Genomic DNA, 27,373 nt, shown 5'->3' on the forward strand with positions numbered 1-27,373 from the left:
ATTTTCTGCGCGTCAGACCATCGCTTTACCTGCAAACGATTCGTTGCAAGACGAGCCGCAACATCGCCACAGATCACACCACGGTATCCCTTTTTATTCGATCTTTAACTGCTTTATATTACGAAACATGGAAAGGGAACCATTCACCTCTCCGCACACAGATTCTCTATACCGTAATAAACCAATACGCTGATTAATAGTCCGAAAGTCTGTGATTCTTGTGGTATATGAGAATAAAGTAAGAAAAAGATTTAAGGACAGAGGCATGAAGTTACAAGGAGGCATAGGGAAAAAAGAAGAGACGAAAGAGTCGGTATAACGGCGCTGCTAAAAATGTACATCTTAATAGATTAATTAATATAATCTCCGAGAGGGTCGTCTCTTGGCAGACGAACAACTTCGTTCCAGTATGGAAAATGAATATTGTTGAGGTTAATTATAATTGGAAGAAACCTTGGGCAAATATTTCAACTGGTGAATTAAAAAACGACGAAACGAAGGCAAAAGGAGGAGAGGAGGAACAGGAAGGCAGAAAGTGCTACTTTCTTTGTTTCAAAACCGGGGATTTTTCATCGTCTGACAACGTGAAGAACGTGAACTCGTTGAATCTAGAGCGGACATCGTGCTTTTTCTTTTTCGTTTTTTTTTTCTTCTTCTTTTTTCTTTCACCGTCGTTTTATCAATTACCGTAATAATATTTTTTACGCACTTTAAACGGTCGCTCTCTTTAAAGCGCGTACGATACGCCAATGTCTGGACGTTGGACACGATAATTAAAGCAATTTTACCATTCCATCCGCCCTCTATTGTGTTTCCATTAATTTAAGTTGCTGCGTATACTTCATTATGCGTAGAAGGAATTTCAGATTATTACATCAATGTAAAGAGGGGACAGAGGATTTTCTGAAAACTTCAACTAAACTCCACTGTCGCCTTCTTCTCAAACTTCTGCGCCACAATGCCCCGATATTAAATGTGGATGAATATTTATGAACAATAATTGTATTTATACAATGTGTCGACGCACACCCGGCCAACCAAGCAGGCGGTCTAATTAAATTCATGCTAATAAGTGTACACACTGAATGGAAAAAAATTAACTTCTCTTTCTCATATTTGTTTAAGCCGAATTAGAATTGAAGATTATATAAAAGTCTAACGCGTGAATGAAAGTGGTTCGACTTGTTTGATTCGCTGGGACGAAGAAGAAGGGGAAATTATGGTCGTTCAAACACGAGACGTGCAGACTCAGTGCCAAGACAATGCGTAAGTTATTTATACAACCTCCAGACGCCACCCTCGTTCATGGCAGTTAATTATACGTCTCCGAGGATGTAATCAAGCACTCTTTTCAAAAGTTGTTCCACTCGCTTAGCGCTCCAAGATAAATCGATATCAACCACATCGCGGTAAACGGCACGATTAGCGGCTAAACGATTCTGCATTTACTCTAAACATCTAGACATATTCGTGTAATCAATCAGCGAGATCTCGTTGCTCAACATCGAACACAGAGCAGAGTATGTTCGAATTTTCGGGCGGATGCGAATGACGAATTAGAGCAACGGGGGGCAGCAACGAAGGCGTACAAACTCTGCTTCCGTATGCACAAAGCACTCGAGTCGGCAAAGGTTTTGCCGACCATACGTGCGACAACCACCCTAAATTGCTTCAACCCCTTCTAAGTTTCATTATCTCCGCTGTCTGAGGAGTTTCTTCTATTACATTTCACGCTGCTAATAATTACACGATCCCACGTCGACGTTATCCAACGGTAAGGACAAAAAAAAACGCAATTAGCAACTCCCCCTTGTTTTTCACTTTCAGCGACCATTAAATAAAATGACGGGAAAAGGAAAGAGGACGAAGAAACGGATAGTCGTATAACGAATACGATGGATGACGAAAGAAGAAACAATAAGCTTCCAACCAGACAATTATCGGAACCCTTTCGTGCAGAATCATTTCCAACTTCCATCGAGTCGAGACCCACGATCGCTGGGAATAATTCGAACTTTCATCAACAAAGAATCCAATCAGCGGAGACAAATGTTCGAGTGGTATGGCAAAAATTAAAAAGGATAAAGAGGAAGACTCGTGAAAACTTCGGCAGGTACTCGAGGCCAAATTGACACCTACGATCCGACAGAAGAGGAGGAAGTGCCGTTGAGGTAAATTGAGGGCTCGATGGGAGGGCGGTCGGGGGTGGAGTGCTAGCAGGCTTCTTCGAGGGGTTGGCGAGGGTTCGTAAGCAGAAGGGAGGAAGAAAAAAGGAAAGAAAAGGAGGGAAGGGAGCGAAAAAAAAAAATAGAGGAGAAGAAAAAGGAAGGTGGAGGCCCATTACCGGTGAGCGTGTGTCTCGAAACCGCCTAAAGCGGATCTAAAAGAGAGTAAAAAAGAAGCGACGCTCGCATGTCTCATTGCAATCTGCAAATATTGAGAATGTTTTCCGGCATTGCAGAGAATCCCGGGGAGAGCGCGCGCGCGCTCCTTCACCACGCTTCCAACCAATTGCGATTATCTGACAGAGATACCACCGGGTGGATCCATCGTTTCGCTCGTATAATCCGACTTGACTACGTCTATACGTATAGCGCACGCGGAATTAGGTGTTCTCGTGTCCCGTGATACATGGAACAAAAAAGATTAGCTAATGGCATTTCCATCGGCCCACTATTTCTCTACCGTTCTCTAGCCTTCTTTTATCGGCTCTAGACAATTCTCGATCCGTTTCGAGCGTTATTGCCTCATTCTCAATCTAAAATTTCCCTTAGAGCATACACGCGAGGTATATTACGTAAACTATCAATAACTTATCTCTGTCAAGTTACGTTACAACCAGCGTGAAAAATATAGTTTCCCTTGCAGAAGGGCTGCAGCAATTAAGATCGTAAAGCGATAACTTGCCGAAGCAAACGACAAAGATACGTAATGGAACAAAAGTCATGCTGAACCCTTCCGCCAGCGTTTCGTACCCTCGACTGATTCCGCTACGCCGTCATTACGGTATCGGCCGTGTCCGTTGGTAAAGAAGAACAATTAAAATATGACAATCGTTAGATTTAATTATCGGGACAAAGGGCAGCGGGTAACCCTCCGATTGTCGGGCAAGACTGCTGCGCGCAGCTGAAAACTTGAAAGACATTTAAAAGCGCGGCTAAAAGGATGGAAGGGTGGCGCCTTCTCACGCCTGATTTCGCCGTCATCCGACTCAAACCTCGCTCTCCTCGCCAAGGTATTATTAAGTACAGGGCATAACAATCAAAGGACGAATCTTCCGAATCATTTATAACAGGCGTTATGGTAATAACAATTATCGCGACTGCTTCTCATCCTCGTCCAGCCCCGTGGAAGATTCTTCTCGACAACTTCTTGTCCCTCCGAAAACATCGAGTCGACAAAAAGAAAAAAAAAAAGAAGAAGAAGAAGGAAGAATCTGGTATTTATGACGCTGTCATTTCGTTTTTGTCTCGTTCTTTCGCTGCACCATCGGCCGACTTAATCGCGACACGAGGATAGAAATAGACCGTATATCCACGATACTATAATTATTTTAGTCGTATCGATAGCCAGCTGTGTCATTCTCGTAGGGGTGAGTTGATATTGTTATTTAAAAATACGGCTGGCAATTGTAAAACTTGCGTGACATGTCTATAAGAAGAACCAATCAGAGATACTAACTCGTGACATTTATAATTAGAGAGCGGCACGAAAGGGAATGCAATGCGAAAGTGTCAATAAATGAGAAGTCAATTTGAATATTTCAATCTCCTCGCGTTACGTATCGTGGGCGATACATTTTTACGTTTAAATATAGAATGCATTAGAAACGTAGCATGGTACGAAATGCCGAGGATCGATCAAACATTTTTATTATTTACGGTGAAGATTAACATCGGAATGAATAGTAACGTTAAACGATTGTTTTAATTTTTTCCAACATCGAAGCGAGATTTACGAGTATACTTTTCATGTTGCTCTTCAAACTTTTCCTCCCTTACATTTACCGTTCTTCTTCAACAGAGTATATTTTACTGCTGGAAAAACTTTCCACCCTTACGAAGGAATTTCATACGAAACAGGTTTACTTCGTTAAAGAAAAAATAAAATGAAAAGTAGAGAAGGCATCGCGATAACCTTCTTCGACTTTAACGTATCATCCGTAATGAGTGTCTATGTGGGATATAATTATCTCGTAAAGTTAAAATATTCACAAGGCGAAATAGGGGAAGTCCGCCGTGGAAAACTAGTTTACTGGAAGCCGAGCGAAATTACACGATTTAAGCTCGTCGTCGTCGCAGCCGCGAGAAAGACGGAAACACCAGTCTTCCGGCAATGTGAACAAGACGTCGCCAATGTTATTTTCCAGCGTCACACCAGGTTAATCATCCCCCAAAGTTACGGAAACGACATGACTGACGGGCAAACAGGATCGTCGTCGCTCTTGCGCGTAAGTTTCCCTCGCGGTGCAGCGTTAAAGCACGACAAAACACGCTTAAAAAACTTTTTAAATTTAACCCCATCCTCAACCAACTTCTTCCACCAAAAGACGTGGAAAAATGTGAATGCAGTATATACAAGGTGTCGAACACGTCAGACAAGTCTCGTAAAGAAAGTCTGTTAAGAAACCGAGGAAAATTACATCAAATTGATTTCTCCGCAGACTTTACATACCACTGTCTTATATATAACTTTTAATTTCATTCGCTAATGTTGTTTCGTCTGTTTTCATATTTTCTATTTGTTTCTTTGCACTCTTAAATTTATTTATTCGCATTTTAGGCCTGTTTGCATAAAATTTCAGACACCTTCAAATAACGCGCGTTGAATATCATTGCTATTATAGGTGGTAGATATTTTCAAAAATCTAATATCTTTTACAATCGATTTGCCATAGAACGAAAGTCATAAATGCACACCCGATTCTAGTTCCCAGCGGATCGAATGTAAGCGGATCGAGCGGTATAAAAGATTGAACAAAGTTCGGTTGCCGTTTTGTTTCGTGAAACGCAGAGAAAGTAGTAGCGGGAGGATCATTGAAAGTTGCAGAAAACGACGTAAACGCAAAACGGTTACGTCTGGGGGCAGAAATAGCCGAGTGGAGCCACAATGACTGGCGCGAGAAGAGGGGAGGTTTGCCGCGATTCGGAGTTTTGCCTCGATTTGTATCGAAAAGGGAGACGGCGATGTGAAGTTTTCCAATTAAACGCGGATTATATCGCTTTGTCTCGGTATTGAAAATACATCGATACTCCGGTGGCGGCCAGTCCTGTACCTGTATAGAGGGGCTAACCCCCGGCAACCGGTCTGTCGCACATAATCGTCCAGGCACGAGTTGAATCTTTCTCTCCGACCAGAATCATCGAAACTTCGGTCAACAACGACTCGGCGATATCTCGATGTATCACGAAGCAGACGAGAAGCGGGATTACCCCTAGCCTTTCCCCCCTTTTTTTTCCTTCCACCTCGTTTTCCCTTCGGCGATTGTTTAAACCGTCTGCCGGCTGCCGCCTAGCCCGCTCCGATTCCACGTGGAACGATTGTACGCGAAAGAGAATGTGAAAATTTCAAGCAGGCTTGCACACTTGTACACACCATCCGCGATACGCGATGTTTGCCGAAGTTCAACCAAAACGGCCTACGCTCTGTCAACCCTGAATCCGATTAAACATTCTGCCCCTCCCCCCACCTCCGTCTATTCAAGAAATTTTCAATCTTTCTTGACGATTTATTACACGACGACCGATATCGATCGTTATATAGCTAGTACAGAGACGTATAACAGAATCGTACACGTTACGTAATCTATAAAAGAAGCAAAAAAACAGAAGAGTGTCGTTGGAAATTTTTGCTACGCGAATAGACTGTTTCGTTTCGTTGGGACGAGAAACAACGGAGAAACGATGCGATTTGAATTCGATATAGAAATACAAGACTCCTATGGTTCGGCTAGTGATCTGTAAATACATCGACTGGATTGGATCGGTCCCTATCAACCTAACTCCCTGTCTACCAGGAACTTTCGTACTTTTCCAAACTTGCTCCCTTGGAAAAAAGCTTTCGGTCCTGTTTTCGTGTAATAGCCACTCGCCGAACTACGTGGCGGTTTGCAACGAATTCCCGTTTCCACGTTTCGCTCGCGAGCGATCCGCCAGGATCCGCGGAAAAATATTAATCACTCGGTTACCACCGAGGCAAATCATCTCGAGAGAGCTATTTCATTTCTACGAACACGATCGGAAACGACGAGCAACTTTTAATAAACCGTGGTTCGGCTTCGTTTTCTTCGCTTCTTTCTCTTTCGTACGAAGATTAACGAATTTGCCGAGGAAGCGATCGCGCGGAGGTGAAAACGAGCGTATGCAGGCACGCGTATGAACACTATCGATTCCTGAAATTATGGCACTGGGTCAAAGAGGGGTGAAACGATGCCGGGGGCGCAAAGAGGAGAGAGCAGCATCATCGAGCATACTCAGACAGGGAGAAGCGTCGAGGGTGGACTTTTTGTTCTGAAAAGGATGAAATGATCCTCTTTAAGAATCGGCCGTACGCAAATAAAACGCTTTAACGGGTCCGTTTACCCGGCTACGATCTAATAATACGTTTTCAAACGCACGAAAATATTCGAGTTGCCTGGCAACGTTGAAAAAAGCTAAAACGGAAGAAGAGAGGAAAAAAAAGAAGAAGACCTAAACGCAACAGGAACGAGAACGGAAAAATGGCTCCCCTTTTATGCTTTCGATTTCCAAGCTGTACAGGAACACCCTCCAATAGCAAGCGGGCAAGCAGGCAGGCAAAAGATATTAAAACAATCGGGCGTTGTAGGGACCTCCCGCCCCCTCCACTTCGGTTCCCTTTAAAATTTGCAAATACACGAGTGAAGTGCGAATTTATTCGTCGGTCTCTAACCGCGTGGCTTCTCTTCACGCGGCTCAAACTCGGTTCAACGCCGTGAGCCGTTTGCGGCTGCCGCGAAATGGAAAAACGGGTTTTCCTTCTCTCCCGGAGAGGAGAGAAACGACTGCGTGCCGCGAGAGGGATTAGCATAGCCCCCTCATTAAAATACAAACACAATTCCATCGGCCCGTACAGCCACCCACCCCCGCCTGCACCCACCAATCTCAAATACCAAGCCGATTCTACAGCCGGTTCAACGTCCCTTTCTCTTTCACTATCTGCTTTCTTTCTCCCTGACTGCTTTCCTTCCCTCATAGTATTGCGCCTCCAAGAACTTTTAATCCATATTCGTTAAGTCTTCTCCAGCAACTCTGACATTCACGCTGGCTTATTATTTTGTTAAAGGGATAAAAGACAACAGTATGCAGGGAATGGTAAATCGAGATTTTTGTCGTCATTTCTGGAAATTGCATTGGAAGACCACGTGAATTAACAGAGGCAAAGAGGGAGAGAGAGAGAGAGAGAGGATACGTGAAAAGAGTTGGGCAAAGAAAGAAAAACAAGCTGCCTAAGAGCAAAAGACGATGAAAACGACGTTTCTTCCGCATGGTCGATCGGCACATGCAAATGCTCTCTAGCGTCGCGCTACCCTTAAACTTACTGCGATATTTCCCGTCCAATTCGGTCCCATTGTTTTTACTTTCGCAGCGTTCCCATATCTGATTTTTACGAAGGGTGCATCGCACATACCGGTAGCTTCGCTAATAAAAGTTGTCTGTATGGTAAAGCCATAACGTTTCTCCAGCAATGAAAAGCAACAAACACGAAGCACACTGGAGGGAAAAAACCAAACAAAATCTGTACTCGTAGAATAACCACGAAATGTTTCGCGAAATGAGATTCAAAGAAGAATAAAAAAACCTTTATTCTAGAAACACGATGAAAACGCAGCCATCGCTTGGAGGGAGCAAAAAACATGAGAAAAAATAGTCGTTGCAACGTCAGCAATTAGGAAAACTGGACGGATAGATCGACGGTCTCTAGGGGTGGTTAAACCTTATTGACCAGAAAAAGAAAAGTAGCCGTAAACAACCCTCCTAAATACCCCCGACCTCTTATTGGCCTATAGTCATCGGTTTAACCATTGCTGTAACGACCCTCGCTTGTTTACTGATCGGGGATACCCTTACGTGATTGAAGCATCTACTATGCCGTGAACTAACAAATCTACTTGCTAACTACTCCTTCCTGATTTACATCGAAACACATGAAGTTTTCTCTCTACGTTCACTATGAATTTTGCTAGGATTAAGATCGATTTCTGCAACGAGAGTAAAAGCTCGACAAGATAGTTCGATGAAAAGAAAATCGCGTGAACGAACGCGTAGAAAGGGCAAACATAATATCAAGCTTGATACGCGAGAATTTCCTGTACTCCGTAAATACCGACGAATCTACCTTGGAAATTGTTAAAAGCTACACACCCCTCCCTGCCACAAGTTGGAATATTTTCAACGCAAACAACCCGTTACCAGTACTAATCGTAGGAGAAGCTTATACCGAGCCGTGGCACTTCTTTGAAGGGCTTTAGATGAGTGTAGGCCTTGCCAAATACAGAATTCGTTTGACCGTCAAACGTACAAACCAGAAAGCTTTTATCCTTTCTACCCTCGACTCATACCGCCGCCTAGAGGAGCTTCTTCAACCCCTTCGAATCTTTGTCCCGAAAGAGGGAAATATTTACAAATATTTCGCAACTATAAAACCGGTTCACGCCGCAGACGCTTCTATCGCCTTTCAAGAGCTGGCACATCCACGTTTTTACGTACTCCTCCTGTTGTCTTTTCGTTTCGAAGCTTTCTCTTCGTTTACATTTCCACCTGTGTCGAAATGAAATTTTTACACACATTTTTTGCCACTTGTTCCCACCAAATTGCCAAATTTCAACTTGTTCTTCGGATTGTTAGGTTTTCGCTGAATCGAACGTTAGGTGTGTACGTTAAAGGCGACGATTACCAAAGATATAAGGACGAAAAGGGAGGCGAAACTCGATTTCAGTCTTTATCGATCTCTTTATGGAGTATTCACCGCGTTGATACATATGCAGACTCGATATCTTTGGTAGTTATTCTTTCCTGGCTTACCAAGGAGAAAGATAAGGAAAAACCCGCCAGTAATTTGAACCTAAAGGAAGCCACCGATAAAGCTTTGATGTCTTCGTTAAACGTTCGAGCTATTTTCGTTCGCAATGAGTGACGCCAGGGTATCTCAATTCCAGATTTACATATTTTTCACGAGCGATTCTTGGAATAAATCTAAACCTCGATTAGTACGAGAGATCGGAAAATACAGGGGAATGATGAGAACTCGTTGTTGAAGGGCAGTAGGGTGTGGCTAACGGTCGAGTAAATGAAGGGTCACATTACGAGTTAACGTTCAGCTGTTACGTTCGTGTGATTCGCCTAATTGTTCGGCCCTAGAGAATCCGAAATAACCTTTGTTTCGTACACGGAATACGACGATATACAATTATACAAGCTGAATATATTTCTAAGAAGAAAGAGACTAGGTGCAACCAACCCTTAAAAAGCTTCGCAAAAGAGTTTGTCTCTGGGTACGTCAGTTCCATTAGTAGAAATGTTTAAAACATTCGGGCACTTGAAAGCTTTATCAACCTACACTCTCGATCGATCAAAAAATATGCCAAGTTGAATATGTTTTTATCGATTTACGTGAAAAAGATTCTCCGACTCAGTGATTCTATAAAAAAGAAACAAAGACAGAAAGATAGTGAAAAAGTTGCACGGGAAGATTGAGAAGAATGAAGGAACGGTTCGAGTCGGTGGAATTCGCGTGTCGATACAGAAAAAAAAAGAAGATGTAACGTAGGTAGGACTGTCGGGACAGGAAGCTAAAGAGGGCGGTTAACAGGAGCTTCGGGGCAATAAGCGACTCTACAAGCTTTGGGAGGCGACGAGAGATGACCGCACAGGAAAAGCCGCACTGGTCAGCAGAAACAGCTCGCAAAAACACGGTCGGCCAGCCTCTTCTCTGCCCCACAGCAGCAGCAACCCCAGGGAAAGCTCCACCGACCAACCACCCACACCTAAACCCTACTCCCACCATTGCTAGTGGCTCTTCCCCTCCTCCTCGTTCTTCGTCGTTTCCTCGCTCCTTTCCGCGCCAGCTACCGCCACACGTTAAGGGTTGCTTAGGTAGTTGGTACAGGGGTAGAGAAGAGAACGAAGTGGAGGAGTTGGAGGGGTTTGCTCGGTGGCAAGATTACGGCGAAGTTGCGCTCATTTAAATAATGCGCACAATAAAGTATGCAATGGCTAAGAGTAGGGGGGTTGGCCTGGGTTCCGTTAGCGCTCGATGTTCCTGTTTCAGGGTAGAAGGGATGGCGCTCCCGGGTGCAGTCACGTACTCTTGAAGAAGGAACGACTGGGAATCCGGGCATACGTACACGCACAAATGTTTAAACACGGAAGTTTACGCGTCCACGATTAGATTTAGAATAGATATGGTCTACTAAAAATAAAGTATCATGAATGTTTTTTAGTTAGAATTTTCATGAAACAAATTGGGAAAATAATTCTTCTTTTTTCCTCGAGACAATGGAATCAATAGACAAATAGTCTCTTGAAATGATTCTTTTGTAAAGTTTGCATACAAGTTGCAAGCATGCGTGAGATTACTTTCACGTGGAGCAAAGCTCCTATCGCATATGTATCGGAGGGGTGAGTTGGAGCGTTCCGCCCTAGAGGTTTTGCCGATCGATTGCGATTCCCAAGGTCATCTAAGTTTTCCGACCATGGACATTGCGTGGAATGACCTGCTTCGATAGGTTACAGGGATTCCGGAATAAATCCCTTCTAGTCGAAGCAAAAGTTTTTTTCGACGGTAATCTTGCATCTCCGACACCCTAAACTCGCTTTCTTTTTCTTCCCTCCCTGCCTCGTATCCCGAAATGCGATCGTTCGTCAGGATGAAATCGAGTATGCTAAAAATGATTTTACGCGTTGATTTTTTCTCCTGCCAGCCTCAACGTAACACTCGCCTCGTGATTTTCCACTTTTAAAGACAAAAGTTGAACGATCCGTTCACGATCGGCCAACGTAACGAAAGAAACACGAGAAAAGAAATTTAAAAAGTTTAAAAAATAATTTGCCAAAGTTCAGGAAGAATGAAAAATATACTTGTAGTTTTCTACGTGAATAGTAATCGATTCTATTTGAAACTGTTGAAGAAAGAAGAGCGAGAGGAATGCCAAAGATGAGAATAGTAAATAATATATTCGAGTAATAGGGGTGCTCTTTCTTCACTACTGTACCCATTCCGTCGGTGTGTCTTATGAGAATAAAGAGGGAGGCGCGAGGATGAATGTAATGAAAAACTGGGGCTGCTTAAATAAAATAAAGCTTGTCGGCATATTATTGGCGGGAGGGTTGCACTTTATCTTCTTTCCGTCCTGATCTCCTCCTCTGTCCCTCGTACTTCATTTTTTCAGTTTATTCTTCATCCGAGAAGTCTTTCATTTGCTCGATAACGTTATATTTCGCGAGCAGAGTTTTAACGATGCAAATACTACCGGGCTGTTTCATAAACGTCACATTTTTATCCTGACCACTCAATTATGTAACAAGAAGAAATGTACACTGGAGCATTGCCAGCTAACCGTACACGATCCACTTTGCCGTAGACTATGTTAAACGACAACTAATTCGACGCTAGGCGTTGAAACTTTTAGGCGACATCCCCGAACGTAAATGCCACAAATACTAATCATATCACAGCATTACCGAGAGACATGAATTTATCTGTTACAATGTCTATGATGACATAATTGAAACTCTGACTTCACCCCCTTCGTTACGCAATGGTTTCTCCCTGTTTCTCCGTATCCCCAACAGACTGACTCGACAAAAATGACAAATAGCATGGCAAAGGAGGCGTCTAATTTACATATCCACTAATCTCTGCCTCTCTTCGCGTCTTCGGCTCTAATTCCACGCTAATTCGCTACCCTACAGGAAAACGACGATGAGATTGTTCGAATCCCCTAGCATCTTTTTCATCGTGTACAGACCTTCGCTGCTCGCTTCGTTTCTCGAAGATACATAAGCGAAGATAATTCTAACATTAATTTTACTTTTTTAATCGGATTCTGTGGTCGGAAGCACGGGCAGAATTTTAAGTGATAAACGTAGGACGTAACTGTAGAATAATCAAAAACAGATTGTAATATTATAGATATATAGGTCGTACGATGATTCTCAGAACGAAGCAGCTAAGTAGCTGTTTCACTTTCAAAGCGAAATTAACGATATCAATCTAATTGGGTATCAATTAAACTCGAATCAGTATGCCGTTTCATCTATGCTTCGTCCTAATGAAGGATGTAACAGCACCGCCCTATAAACATTCTGAGATTGTGCAGGTGCTGTCCTTGATTTATGACAGGCAATTAGAATCTGACTACCTTATTTGCCGTCGTTGCCACTAAGAAGTGCCGCCAGCATGTGAATACGACGCATCCTAATCTATGCTCGAAACCCTAATTTTGAACGGCTGCCAGATGTTGTACGACGAAGAAAGGAAATCTAAAATATAAATACACCGCTTAGAATCGTGTCGCATTTACATAAATAAGACATTAGAACAAATTATCGACATGGATTACGTAAATAATTAATTCATGCATAATCAGAAACAAAAATGTCAAGCGATTAATAATCGACGAGCAACGAAGTGAATGTCTACTTTCAATGATAAATAATTTAAAGTATGTGCGCAATTAATAATGTAAATCGCGTAATGAGACTATACTGTAAACTGATTATAGAATGCAAGGGTGAAGTCGATGTCGGAAGGAGACAAATGAAGAGAGATGGTTTGCGGAAACTGGAAATGCAATATTCCGTGAGACCCGTCACCAGAGGGATCGTAAAATAAATAGATATACGCGATTAGAGTTCTTTAGCTAATTTGAGAACTCTGTCACTATTACTTAATGATAGTTACAGTTGTTGTTAATGAACACTAATTCTGTACTTGAGAGAGTTATACATAAACGATGTTTAACTTGCTCTAAAAATCATAAAGTGTTTACATATATTTATAAAAAGATTCCTTCTTTTACCTTTTATACATTTTCCTTTCCTTTCTTTGCTATTCGTTCATACATGCAACCGAATACCATACTACTGCGTAATAAACATATTTCAATGAATTGGAATTTTTTATCTATAAAAGAGAACTTGGATCAGCCAAACTATAGAATTAAATATCGATGACAAATTGCCTGGAAAAGTAACCCGCATTGCGAAACACGTCAACGATAACGATTAAGAAAATCACTAGATTCTAAGTTGTCTGTAAATTCTATCAGCATCGTTGAACAGTGCTTGGACGAATCGAAGAATGCTAAGCTAATTCTGTAGATCCACCCCTTTGCTCTCGGGTAATATTCAACGAGAGAAAAAACAGCGTGCTTCGATAAATTCATCTCTGCGGAACAAGTGATTGTTTTCCCAATGAGCCTGATAAGGACAGAGGCGGAAATGAGTAAAAGGGGAAATAACCCGACGGAAAGCTGCGAGAATGGCAGAAGGAGTAAGAGAAGGAGGTGGAGACGACGGAGTATAGGAGGACTTCGGGGAGAGATGGCCTGGCGTTCATCGGACATTTATCCAATTAACCGATTCGAGTTGAGTAACCGGGGGTCAGGAGATCGTTCGGATACCTATATAGACGATGCACACGCTCCGGTGCTCGAGTATACCAATAATAGATACGCGTCCGTATAGAAAACGAGGAAGCTTGGTTACGTAATGTCGAATGTTGATCTGTTATGTTTAATTACGGAAACTGATATTGACGGGTCGGTATGTAAAGAATAGAAAAGGAAGAATCGTTAGATCGAAGAGGACGGAGGGTGAGATCGGCGCTAGATGCTTGTTCGTAAAGTCACCCCTTTCTCTGCGTGGGGTTAGCTCTGAAAAGGGGTTCGGGAACGGAGGAGAACTACTGAGGCGCTTGGGCACTGTCGAACGAAATGGCCAGCAATATTGTCGTCGTGGTTCGGGGGATTTGCGTGGGGCAGATCGAGGAAGAGCAGAGAAAGGGCTCCGAGTGACATGGGAAATTAATTATACGCTCCTGAAAATCCTGACCTCCGCCTGAACGCTAAAACAGATCATTGTGTATCTTCATTCCTCACGTACCTTTATCTACGATAATAAACGCGTTCGTTCATACGGCTTATTTTTTCATCCTATTAAATCTTTTAAGCATTGCTTGTTAATATTAATAAAATTATGAACAATTAGTTAGAAAACTTCGACGTTGAATTCGATATTATATCAAACTTTCATTTTTCGACTACCGTTTTACATTGGTACACGTTGCGAGTTAAAAAATTTATTAATGAAATTAATTGAAATTAAGCAGATATGTTGAAAAATAAATTGCCCTGGAAATATACATATAATAAATTACAGTTGCATTAGAAAGAAATTAAAAAAGCTCTGTTGTGCATAAACAGTAACATGTAGTATACCGAGATAAATTTTTAAACTTATAATTACACTGCGGATTTTTGTTGGATAAAGTTGCAGAAATGCATTCAATGCGAAGTATCTATTCCTCATAATATTAAATAGGTATTCAGGTAGATAAGTACTTGCATTCATAAGAATATAAATTTGCATAAATATCCGTAGTCAAGTTATAATAAATGAAATATTGTAGACATATTCTAATATGACGCAGAATTTCTTCATTGAACACAGTGTACGAATGTATCGATATCGTGAGAAATAGAAATAAAGATAGACTGAAACTCACGGAACAGCAACCCTGAAAGTACATCCGGGGATCCATTATCCAGATCTTGGAATTAAACTGCCCGAAACGACCATAAGATTTGTGTTTAGTCCTTTGTATAGAAGTAATCTGCTTCAGTAGTTGTTCTAACACTTTCATATTCATTCTGTAGCTGAATTATCTACGACAGAGAATAAAAAAACAAATATTAAATTTTATAATAAAAATCCATAACAGGATAGAGAGGAACAAGAATTAGAAAATTATAGTACCTTTTGCTACAAACCAGTTGCCACCAAGATCATTGATCACGATTTTCGTTGTACACACGCGAAACACGTATGAAATCTATAAAAATAAAAAACGATTTTATTCTAAAGAATGTTCGCTTTTATACATATATCGTTATGAAATATACACGTGGGGAACGACATCATAGCCTCCGCCTTCTATCCAGTTTCTATCTCCTTTCTCATACTTTACCATCCTACCCAGTATAGACTCGGAATATTTATTTTTATTGCATTATGTGTATACTCCCTGAGTCAACAGTTTCCTTTTTTTGAAACATAAATCAAATCCGACTAGATGATTGAAACTGTGATTTCTTTTCATTTTTAATACTATTCCGTGGTAGAATTTATATTATCTTTAAGCTTTTAAATGTTTAATTAACTTTTACAAGCAAATATGAGAAATAATACCCTTATCTGTAAAAAATTATTCGCATTCACACTACATTGCTTTAATACTTTCAAGAAGACGTAGCTTGCAAAGTTAGCGGCTACTAGCGAGTCCACTAAATCTTGTACCACCCCTGGTTGCCTAGCCATTCTTATTCCCTCGTTACTTGCAGCTCCGCTCGAGGCAGCTCTCTCCTTATTATATCGTCTTTCCACACCATAAAATCGGAAAAGAATATCGCTCCCCAAGACAATAGAAACTAATAAATTTGATTACTGATTACACTTGCGAATTTTTCTTTTTAGATTAAAAACTGATCATAAAACGGATCGTAATTGTAACAGAATTTTTGTTCACGATTATTGTAAGCACATTTTAAACTTTAATGTACCCACCATTTTCTAAAATGCACGCCATCGAAACGTAAATATGACACGGCGTTCCTAGCTATGATAATCTAACCCTAACAATAAAAGTAACAAAGTGACAACATCTTTTACATCTCGTAACTGCGAAGATATTTACGTTGACAAACCTAATTTATACCTTAAGACGTATGGAAAATTAAGAAATTGCATAAAATTTATTCTAACTTAACCAAAACTACTAAAGATAAATAATTGTCACAAATTGTGACGATACAAGAACAACGAATTGAACAATATGAATATTCGTTTTTAGGATAATAGATACTCACATATTTCAATTGATCGATAGTACTACAATTAGAGCACAACTATATTCTCACAAACTAATTGTTGAATACAAACGATAGTCCGACGCTACGAGGAGAAAAGATTACAACAATAGAAACGCGGGAAATTTAACTTTTGTATTCGGATGCAGAGACGCGATACACACAGAGCCATCTGCAACATATCAACATGTCTCAATTCAAATGTAGATAATGCAGGAAGCAATTCACTTGCAACCTGCTTTACTGACTACTACATCAAATCATTTCACTGCCGATATACCCCGTCTGGGGTTTCACTGACGAGTTAACTTCAGTAATGTTCATATTAGAACAAAAATTTATTTATTTAATATTTATTTATTATATAGTATTATATAACATATATATATTATATAATATATATTTATTTAGTGAATTTATATAAAAATTAAAATGACAGAATATAATTAAGTCGAATTTCTAATCTATCGATTTATATTATATATCGAATTATATTTACAGAAACTTTTTAATTTCAATATTCATTGTTCAGCAACGGAATTAATTTTTTAACCATTTGTAATGCTTAATAAATAATATAAAATTATTCGCTCAAATTACAACTTGAATTTCAATTTATATTACTAAAATAGTATCGGCAGCTGGCATAAGTACTCTACTGGAAGCAATCTGCGAGTTCATCAACTACTCCCATGCAAATACTTGTTAATAAAAACACTAGGTTATAGCAAGATACAAAACTTGTATACAGATGACATTCTCAGCCCTGCCTACACCTTGTCATGTTAGTAACGAAATGGAAGAGCAAAGCAATGAGTCAATCGTAGTGTACGTCGTCGTTTTCGGTAATAACAACAGAAAAATCGTCAATTTTTAAGTCAGCACACATTGCAGAAGATTCCAGAAAGTGAATTCTACGCAACAATGACTGGGGATAAAGAAAAAAATAAAAAATTCTATTCTTGAATGGTATTTATAATTAACTGTTTGCTGTATTTTTATTATGATCGCGTAGCAAAGTAGTGAAATATTTCTTTCACGTGGTTTCACATTTTCAAATTTTAATTGCTGTTGAATATTACCATGAAATGTTCTCAAAGTTGGAGCACTTAGTCAATGGTTGGAATAATTACATATTCTTATAAATGCTAAAAATATATATATATATATATATATATATATATATATATATATATTATAATTTCATGGAATAAAGAGTACTTCGACCTGTATAATGTAATGTAATTATGTATTTATTCTTTGACAATTTGCACGTAAAAGATTCGTATTATCAATAAAGAATTCATTGATTCAAAAATAAATTTTTAAAAATAAGGGAATTTAAAACTTCATTCAAATATTCATATTTTAATTACAAAAATACTTTCCTCTTTTTTCTTTCCATTACATAAATTTTATTATATGTGAAAAAATATGTCGCAGATAAGACACTGGTAGGGATTATGTTTATATACTGCAGTGGATTATTTTTTACAAAGTACTCGATAAGTTATGGTAATAAACATTTATATAAATGCATTTCACTACAGTTATAAATTCTTAGCAAATATTAACATGTATCTATGCATTTTATCTTGTGAAGTAAGGGGAATCTTGTTTATTCTATACTCTTTGTTCGTATTTTCTTAATCGCATAAAACAAGGATACATAAGCATATGCTAAAGTAATGTATCACCTCAAATAAATGATGCGTACAATATATCATCCAATTTATTATTTTCTTCTCATTTGTAATCAATATCAGAATGAGAACATAGATATAATAAACCATTTACACGCTTAAGTCAAAACAACTGCCCCTAGTGTCCACTATGTGTTGGATGTGTATATACTCCTCATGTAGAGATTATCATTTTTGAATAATAATTTTCCGTGATAAAAAGTTTTGATATTATTGGATTAACTGCCTGAATTTCTAACTAATATTTATATTGTGAATGCGTGTAAATTTATGGTAAGAATTTTGTACCAAATTATTTAATATTTATTACATATCAATAGTACTTATAGTTTCGGTAATTAAAGATTACAATTGATATTAGGTGAATAACAAAATATTCAAAGAAACATTATTATTATTAATAAAAATTGTTCAATAAATAGTTCTTCAATTGAAATTGTTAATAACTTAACTGTTTTAATCGTTAGTAATGTAGTAATCGTGTCAGTTTTTAAAAACGTTCTCAAAACATTTTTAAACATATTTTATTCTACCAAAAATATTATAGTAACATATGAACGATGTATAAAAATAATTTGTATATTACGTGCTTTGGTTTCATTATAATAAACTATTTTCAGTTTTAATCATACTATTATTAGTAGAATATTTACTTTAACAATTATACTCAGTACATTCTTGTTAAAAAAAATAAAGATAAATAGAAAGAATATAATTTAGGAAGCTAACTATATTAATGATATAAATCTTATATTAATAATCTAACTACACAAAATTAGTTTTTAAAAAATTAGAAATTCTTTTGTATTAATATAAAATGTTTTTGACAGGGTAAACAGAATTTTGAAGTGCCAAAGATTTTAAAACAAGACTGAAAAATGGTAAGCAAATTACCACAAGAGTTTAGAAGATATCTACGTAATAGAAATCACCTACAACATGTTCTTGAAGAAACTCAACGTACTTTAGAAGTTATTAATCTAGAAAATTTCTTTCCTGGAGGTAAATATTGAAGGTTTTAAATTTCGCTAAGATCAAAATAAAATTTTACCTAAATATTTTTTTACAGAAAATATTGTGGAGGAATTACTACCCCCCTTAACATTGGACAGAATCACACATATTTTAGCGAATTCTCCAGCTATTGTAGTTCTTGGACAAGATAACAAGGCAAAAGCAACAATAGTTAATACTTTAATATCTACCAATATCTTACCAGTATGTAATGGATTATGGCGGTGGATTAAGCTTACTTATGGTCAAACAAACCACATTAGTCTCACATTAGGTCTAGAATATGAAATACTTGAAAATTTGCAAGCAAATGAAAAACCTTGGACTACACTTCCAATCGAAGATCTAACAAAATCTGGAAGTGAAGATACAACTTATCCAACAGTACTTGAAGTCCAACTAAACCAACCTATATTAAAAGATGGTGTTCAAATATTTATTGCTCCAAACACTGGAGCGGTAAAAGTTCTTGAAAAAGAGTTGTTATCTATTTTACCAATATTTTTATATGCGCTTGGTGATCAACCTTTAACAGAACAAAATTTGAAAGAGCTAAGAGACCTAAGGGAGTCTTACCCCTTTAATCCAGTACTTTTTATATCATCTTTGGGAGATATCTTAATGACTGGCATTGATGCTGAATTGACTGAATCTGAGCAACATAGACTTCAAAATCAACTAAGTTCTAATGATTCTACAGCAAGTAATACTGATGGTGATATTGATTTTGATAGAATGAATTCGCTTGGTTTAACATGGTTGGATCAGCTCGCAAATTTAGGTTTCCTTGGAATGAAAGAGTCTGTTGAAGTTGATCAATTATCTTGGCTCGGTAGTGGGCAATGTATTAGCTCTAGTGACTTTCTTGACTCATACAAAAAAACAGACCGAATTTTATATTTCATTCGTGGATGTTTGCAAACATACCTTATTAATGCTAGCACTTATTTAAATGAAGTACATACAACGAGCCTAAGAAAGTTTATTTTAAGTGCCTTTGATATGGCACGTATAATTCAAATAACTCCTAAGAGAATACAGTATGCTCAACAGAAAGAAAATGAATTATATGACAATTTAATGAAAATTGTTCATGAAAAACAACAAGAACTAACTGGATTAATACAAAATATTATTCAAGAGATGAAAAATGATGTATTATCATCTAGTAATGATGTATGTTTATATCAAAACCACTTCAATAATAAAGAGAGGACGGAATGGTCTGTAACCGTCAAAGCTGCAATTTCTGAAGTTCAGAGAATAATGCTTTACTGTTTAGGTGAAAAAGTTGCAAAGCAACTTGTAAATTCCGTTAACTGTTTACGTGAAAGCTTTTTTGGTACCTTACAGCGTTGTTTATTGAGTCTCGAAAGAACATACGAATGCGATACTTGTTTATTAGCTAGTGATGCTTTGAAACAAATACTTTCAGCTGCATATAATATTGAATTACATAACTCTTCACCATTTTCAATATATTCATTTTTAGAAAGATTCAATCTGATTTTTATGTCTTCATCTTTGCAATGGTCATCAACTCACACTCTAGATGTAGCTTGGTGGAAAAAAGTGGAAATTGAGATATTGAATTCTTTATCAGCATCAAAGTTGGCTAAAATGATATTGATGCAATTTGGAGATAAACTTGAGTCCTCACATGATGCATTTCAGGCTGCTCTCAGATCAATAGAAAATTATTATTCTGGGGAGTTAGAAAGAACTGAAGAACAAAGAATAGCTATTAGAAAATATCATGCTCCTAGATTAGCTAAATTAGCATTAGAATCCACATCAATGATAGATCTTGTTCGCTATGGAATGCCCCATTGTAAAGAAGAAATTGGTCGTGGTCAATATGGCATTGTATTTGCTTCTGATGGCTGGGGAGGCACATCTGGTCCTTGTGCAGTTAAGTCAGTTGTTCCTTCAGACGAAAGCCATTGGAATGATCTGGCTATGGAATTTTACTATAGTAGGTCCATTCCTGAACATAAAAGAATAGTGAAGCTTCGTGGATCAATTATTGATCAATCTTATGGTGGAGGATTTGGTCTTGGATCTGCAGTTCTTTTAATATCGGATCGTTTAAGTCGTGATTTATATTGTGGAATACGCGCTGGTTTATCTTGGTTAGAACGCATACAAATAGCTCTAGATGTGTTGGAAGGAATACGCTATCTTCATTCTCAAGGACTTGTACATCGGGATATTAAATTAAAAAATGTTCTTCTCGATACCGAAAATAGAGCAAAATTAACTGACTTTGGATTTTGCATCACTGAAGTTATGATGTTAGGGAGTATTGTTGGAACACCTGTTCATATGGCACCAGAGCTCCTCTCTGGTCATTATGATAGTAGCGTCGATGTATATGCATTTGGAATTTTATTTTGGTACATATGCGCGGGACATGTAAGATTACCATATGCTTTTGAACAATTCCATAATAAAGAACTATTATGGACTAGTGTGAGAAAAGGTAAGTTTATAAGTCTTGAAGAATTTATTTAGCTTTGTACTCCTCTTTTCTAAGTATTGTTTTCATTGTTATTAGGTATACGTCCAGAAAGATTACCTTCTTTTGACAATGAATGTTGGAAGTTAATGGAACAATGTTGGTCTGGAGAACCATCTAAACGTCCTTTACTTGGTGCTATTGTACCAGTGTTAGAATCTATTCAACAAAAAGCAAAAGCGAAAGAAGCCTTACAAGAACTTTCAACAGAGAAGTTACAAGCAAGTTCGTCAACAGATTTAAAAAATCCTGCATTAGCATTAGCAGAACCTTATAATCAAAGAGGTACTGTAGCTAGCCCTCCTCCTGCAAAACGTAGGGCAATGAGCATTATAAAATATCATCTTTTTCTGACCAACTTATACATTCAAATGCGGGAACTATAAAGTGCGTATTATTTTCTCTGCTTGTGTATTTAAAATTTTTAGGTGATCTGACTATATTCAATCTCAGTTCTAAATATTTTTTAAAACAATTTATTAGTTTCTATTGCATATATTTGGCGCCTTTCAATAGTATTTTAAGTGCCACAGTATTAATTGACAACCTAATTATTGTTACTCTCTTAGAAATTTTTTTAATTTTATATCTGCCTACAAATAATTTAATTTAATTTAATATAAACAAAAAAGAACAAAATAATTGAACTGTGTAAATATAATTTATGATTAAATATGCAATTATGAACAGATTGTATAAATTTATTTTTATATTAGAAACATAAGTACATAATTATGATATTTGATGAATTACGTATGTAATTAGTGAGGTATCCACTTCATTGTGATATGAAAAGGTATGATAGAGAGTAAGGAAATCCAAGATTGTAAAGATTGAAAAATAAATAAAGATTCCCAGTTTTCTACTGACTGTTTTAATGCTATTAAAACTTTCTGTGGAGTATCTAATTCTTAATATTTTAAATTTTCTAATATTAATATATTTATATGTTGCTCAGTAACAAACTTCTCTATTACTGACATAAATTTATATTGTTTTCAGATCTCAGATTTTTCAAAATAGAATCTACATAAATGTTCAAGTGGAATTTCAAAAAATGATAATGTCTTTTAGTGTGGAAGGCTTTGTCATTTGGCAAGACATTTTTATTATACACTTGGACTGTAACATACAAATTCTTGATTACCAGCAAGTACCAGTACTAAGAACTGGATACACAGAAAATTTGAAGTTAGTGGAATTAAGATTATATAAAAATAATTTTATACATATTTAAATGATTATAAAATATTAAGGTTATTTTATATTTCTGTTTTATTTTTAACGTTTTTAATTTTTACGTGAACTAGTCATAATTACATATCTGTAAGTAGGCGATCTCTAGTTGTACTATTTTATTGAATGTAATATTGCATTTATACAATTAAAGTATTTTTGTAAGATATAATCCTGTTAGAAGATTAACTTATAATCAAATATTTTAAATGATATTCAAAGTAACAAATCAAGATTACATTTTGCTTTTTCTAGATCATGTAGAAATTTATAAAATTCACTGATTGTCATTTCTACAAAAACGTTCCTTGTTTTGCCATTTTCTTCTAATTTTAATTTTAAATGCAAGAATGATTTCCCCATGTTGTCAGATTCATTACTCGCTGCTGTTACTGTAAAAATTTATTTATTTAATATTATATTACTTTATAAAAATGTACTATTTAATTATATGTACAGGAGAGGATTGGGGTTAGGTTCTTCAGTATGTTAATATTATATATTGTTTTGCATTGTTATACTTATTCTAACTTTAACTAAATAAATAACGTATTTCATTTTTTTATAGAGCAAAAAGAAGAACACTAATGATAGTTTTTATACTTTACAAGTTATCAAACGTTTAAAGTACTTAAAATATTTTATCTAACATAACAGAAATTTCTAAAACAATTTGTGTTTTGAGGTTAAATTCGTACCACCAAATCTCCACGAAATGTCAAGGATTTTTGTGATATTTTTAACCATTTTGTATTCAAAATAGGATCCTTTTATTTATTCGTTAACAATGCCTTTATTTATACTCTACTTGTTACTGAATATCAGATATTGTATTGATAAATGTTATAGCAGTCTGTGTACTTAAGCGAATGCAACAAGTATAAATTATGAAGGCGGGAATTGATGAATGTACATGATGAGATAAAAGAAAGATATTGTATAATTATTCTGCCGAATAATTTAATTCGCAGATATTATTATTATAATTTAATTATTATTATTATAATAATTTAATTTAAGCAGATTTAACTTTTATATTGGAATGTAATTTTGAAGTAATATATTTTAAAATCATTATATCATACAGCGAACGAATAATTTTAATCTTACCAGATAATTTAGTTTTCTACTAAATAAACGTATTAAATCAGGACGATTTATTTTTATTTTATATTTAATTACATATGTAACATTATATTTAATATCTTTAGTATATTTTCCTATTAGGTATTCAATTACCTATTATGATTCATATTTACATATTAAACATTATTCAAGTGATATTTATTTTTGCATTATTATATTTTACAGCTTTGCTTGTTTCTAAGATTTTACAAGCAAGGGAATTAGGGAATTAAAATGCCTTCAATCTAATCGTATTTTATTTGGTTAACTTTTGATTTATCGGTAGAACGACGAAATATTTCAGATTTTTATCGTTCCAGCTTAGCTAGATGATTGGTTAGAGAAAAAACGATTGTCATGGTTTCGATATAGTTAGCAAAAACCTAGTACGAAAATTGGTTCCAATAAATCCTTTGGATGTCGTGTACTTTCGATCTAGGACAAAAATGGCTAGAAGCAAGAAACACCAGAATGCAATAAAACCTAACGTTAGTTTCGTAGTACTTGTATCACGAATAAAATCTGGGTAGATTTACAAAAGCAAGAGTTCATTTGTCCCATACTTAACTGTAATACGTTGAGGGGAGAACTCGAGATCCGTTTCAGTCAACAGTATCAAGTATAATTTAGACTCTTAGAATAATAGACGTTGCAATGCAAAACAGATGATGAGTATCAAATTCGGAAGAAATTTTATTCTTCTTTTTGAGTCACGACTATCACGAGTCATATAATATAATGAGGCTCGCGTATTTCTGTGGCTTGCGTAATCATTTTCTATCATCGAAGAGAAAAAAACGTTGGTATAGATTTGTTCTTATTAGAATGTCCGAGTATAATAATCAAGTAAAATAAAAGGTTAAAAATACGATCGTTATTATCAAGCGTTGATTGATACTCGTTGATTGTATCTTTAATTACGTAAGTGTTTGCTTCTGAATGCAACACGAACTTCATTCGTTATTCGTCCTAAGACAAAAAGATTTCTTTCACTGCTTCTGTTCCTTGAAAGCGAGAGATTTGTTATGTTTTTTGAAGTAATAACCGATAACAAATGGAGCAGCTTGCAAAGTGTTGCAGTACTTAATTTAATTCTTAAACTACAGCCGTGTGATAAAATGTCTCGGATTTTTGTAAAGTACGGATTTTTCTAGGAACATAACAAATATAAATGCTCTTACTACGTAGCTAAGTACAAACTAAAAATAGTACCCTCTAGACATAATCGCTTTAGCCAGTGAATGTTATTTAAGATACTTTTTTATATGATAAAGAATGAAAAAAATATCAAAAATATCAAAAATAAAAATATATCATGAATTTAGGGGGATGTTACGATTACAACTTACGAAGTAAGTCTTCGGCTATGTTTCGTTCGGCTATCCGTGTCGATTAAGGGCGCGAGAGGTATCGTGTGCCGTGCTATCTGAATTTATATGCAAATTTTCTCTATAACGCGCCATTGTTTTCCCGACATTCATAAATAAAGGATGGTAGAATCACGGATGAATCCCTTAACCAAAAGCTCGCTGTTTAGTTTCACGCAAACGGTACATTGGAACTTTCGAAATACGCCATATTTGTTGTCGAAGCTTGTTAGAATTTCTAATTAAACCACACACAGAAATGATAAATCTATCTTAAGCTACTCCGGCTTTAGGTCACTTGGTAATAAGTTTGCAAAGTTTCTTCGTGCGTAGTTGCTTTGAGACATCCAGAGATTATGATCAGTTATTATAATTATCAGATAATCGAAATGTTATTTTCGTTTGACCGTTCTTCAAACTAGCCCACCAATAAAACTTAAGATTCCGTTGGATCGTTTCTTATTGAATCCCACTGTATCTGCATATATTTCGTTCTACGTCTCTCTATTGCTTGCTCGTTACAGATGCAAAATACGAAAATACGAAGAGGAGATCCTTCTTTTATATGCTTTTAGCAAAGTAGTACAGAAACGTAGAATAATTTTCAAAAGATCTTGAATAATTTTCAGACGATTTCGGTAAATGGCCTCGAAATGGCATCGAATGACGCTAATATAATGCTTAAATAATCCCGAACAACCAACACAATAATTTTTTAACAATCCTGGGATAGGTTTTAAATAATCTCAATAGTTCGTGTACTATTTCTTCGTTCGACTTTTATATATTTCATAAATCACTTATGAGAGCAAACAAACCTTATAAGGGAGATTCAGTAGATTTCTAGTCTCAGACATATCCCTGTATTTTTTGTTAATCAAGCTGCGTTTGCTCTCTAGTTGAAAGCGAGCAAACATTTGACAAAAGGGAGCGGGAGTTAGGTGATTCGATTAAATAACTCGGTAACAGGAAGAAGGGAAGAGCAATAGCCATAAAATCGAGGAAGGGGAACAAGACGTTACAGCGTAGCCTAGGCGTACGTCAGTTCAAGGAGAAAATCCGCATAAGCGGTGGCGTTTTAAAAAGCATCCCTGTAGACTGTAGAGTTACCTATCTTAGGCATCCCCTTTTTTTGCCCCTCTATCGTCTGACTTTTTGCACGTTGCTTTACCATTTTGTGCTCCACTGTTGCTTCACGACTACTCGACAAATAAGCAGTTGCTTTGAATATGGAAGGTTTCTTATTACTTTGCTTTGTTCATGGTAGAAAGGAAATTACAGTGTTAATAAATATCGAGTTAAAACGAATCGTGATAAAATTCTCTTTCCTCTCGCATTTTAAGAATATTAAAAGCTCGACTTGTGTAAGTAATATGTGTGAATGTAAAATATGCCAAGTATCGAGCTCTGAATAGGTGTTTTGAAGTAGAGACAATTTCGCGCGGAGAGGAATTTGCGCGGTTGTTTTGTCGCAAAAACCTCATCGATCGGTTAGTAAATTTTACAAGCCAGGGAAATTTTACAGACTCGCAAAAATGGCATGTAATAAAGCATGCGGCGTATAATTTCGTAAATTATAGTCAGACTAATGCGGCCGTGTATGCAGTTTTACACCCCCACCAGGTTTAATAAAATTTATCCGGCAACCGTGACCACGTGCACCCCCATGCATGTAGACGAGTCTCTGGCTTTGTATTACATTCAACTCTATCGTAGGATCGTGATTGTGTTGGTGACGATTCCTGCAACTGGGTGGGGCGGTGCGCGAGCGCCTGCGTCAGATAAGACATCCAGGAGCGTGTCTCCTGGGTTATCCTTAAAATATCCAGGCTATCCTATTACCACGAAATTCGAATCGCGGCAGCTTATCATTAATCACGGCCACCCTTCGACGAGCATAGTTACTACGGCACCCTGTAGTGTCCTTTTTTCATCGGTTCTATACTTGTTTGTTCGCGTTTTGAAACGCCGTGCGTGGTCGTCATGCTTGACTTTCCCTTCCTGTCATGTTTTCCCTTTATCTTCTTCTTTGCGCTTTTTCGATTCCCACAATGTTGGTCGTTCTCTTCTGGAGCAGCGATTCATGGCGAACCACTGAAAGAGAACGAAACGATAAATCTACAGGCGATGAACGAGGTGCTCGGCAGCTTGCCCTTGTGTTCACTCGATCGACTTTTATTTCAAAGCTTGGCTGGGAAGGGATAGTCGTGAGAGAACAAGAGCAAGAGTGAGAGAAGAAGTGTATAGATATGTAAGGGAAGGAAAGAGAGCGACGAAGCAGGTTGAGCCTAAGGAAAAAATAAGG

General features: G+C 37.1%; 2 protein-coding genes across 3 annotated transcripts; one reads left to right on the forward strand and one right to left on the reverse strand.

Annotated features, from left to right (window-relative positions):
- The first annotated feature begins 18,654 nt into the window (after nucleotides 1-18,654).
- LOC100740807 (dual serine/threonine and tyrosine protein kinase) lies at nucleotides 18,655-23,512 on the forward strand. 2 transcript variants are annotated; one of them, XM_033324558.1, is made up of 5 exons: nucleotides 18,655-18,810; nucleotides 18,878-21,304; nucleotides 21,380-21,625; nucleotides 22,343-22,531; nucleotides 23,145-23,512. In XM_033324558.1, exons 1-4 carry the CDS (start codon nucleotides 18,687-18,689, stop codon nucleotides 22,372-22,374), a joined length of 2,829 nt encoding a protein of 942 aa, XP_033180449.1. In that variant the 5' UTR covers nucleotides 18,655-18,686; the 3' UTR covers nucleotides 22,375-22,531; nucleotides 23,145-23,512. The 2 variants fall into 2 exon arrangements, with proteins under 2 accessions (XP_033180449.1, XP_033180448.1); XM_033324557.1 differs by lacking the exons at nucleotides 22,343-22,531; nucleotides 23,145-23,512 and having other exon boundaries at nucleotides 21,380-22,202.
- Nucleotides 22,657-23,471, reverse strand: LOC105682022 (COMM domain-containing protein 7-like). Its single transcript, XM_012393697.3, has 2 exons — nucleotides 23,275-23,471; nucleotides 22,657-22,968 (listed from the first exon to the last, which is right to left on the reverse strand). Exons 1-2 carry the CDS (start codon nucleotides 23,321-23,323, stop codon nucleotides 22,793-22,795), a joined length of 225 nt encoding a protein of 74 aa, XP_012249120.1. The 5' UTR covers nucleotides 23,324-23,471; the 3' UTR covers nucleotides 22,657-22,792.
- Nucleotides 23,513-27,373: the final 3,861 nt, after the last annotated feature.

The sequence above is a fragment of the Bombus impatiens genome, unplaced genomic scaffold, assembly GCF_000188095.3.
Source record: "Bombus impatiens unplaced genomic scaffold, BIMP_2.2 scf_4012, whole genome shotgun sequence".
Taxonomy (NCBI): domain Eukaryota; kingdom Metazoa; phylum Arthropoda; class Insecta; order Hymenoptera; family Apidae; genus Bombus; species Bombus impatiens.

Bases quoted from the DNA above. Each gene is read 5' to 3' on its own strand.
- LOC105682022 (XM_012393697.3), bottom strand. From the start codon at position 23,323: ATGGTTAAAAATATCACAAAAATCCTTGACATTTCGTGGAGATTTGGT. The intron at 22,969-23,274 runs GTACGAATTTAA...AAATTTTTACAG, and splicing joins CATTTCGTGGAGATTTGGTG to TAACAGCAGCGAGTAATGAA.
- LOC100740807 (XM_033324557.1), top strand. From the start codon at position 18,687: ATGGTAAGCAAATTACCACAAGAGTTTAGAAGATATCTACGTAATAGA. The intron at 18,811-18,877 runs GTAAATATTGAA...ATTTTTTTACAG, and splicing joins AGAAAATTTCTTTCCTGGAG to AAAATATTGTGGAGGAATTA. The intron at 21,305-21,379 runs GTAAGTTTATAA...CATTGTTATTAG, and splicing joins ATGGACTAGTGTGAGAAAAG to GTATACGTCCAGAAAGATTA.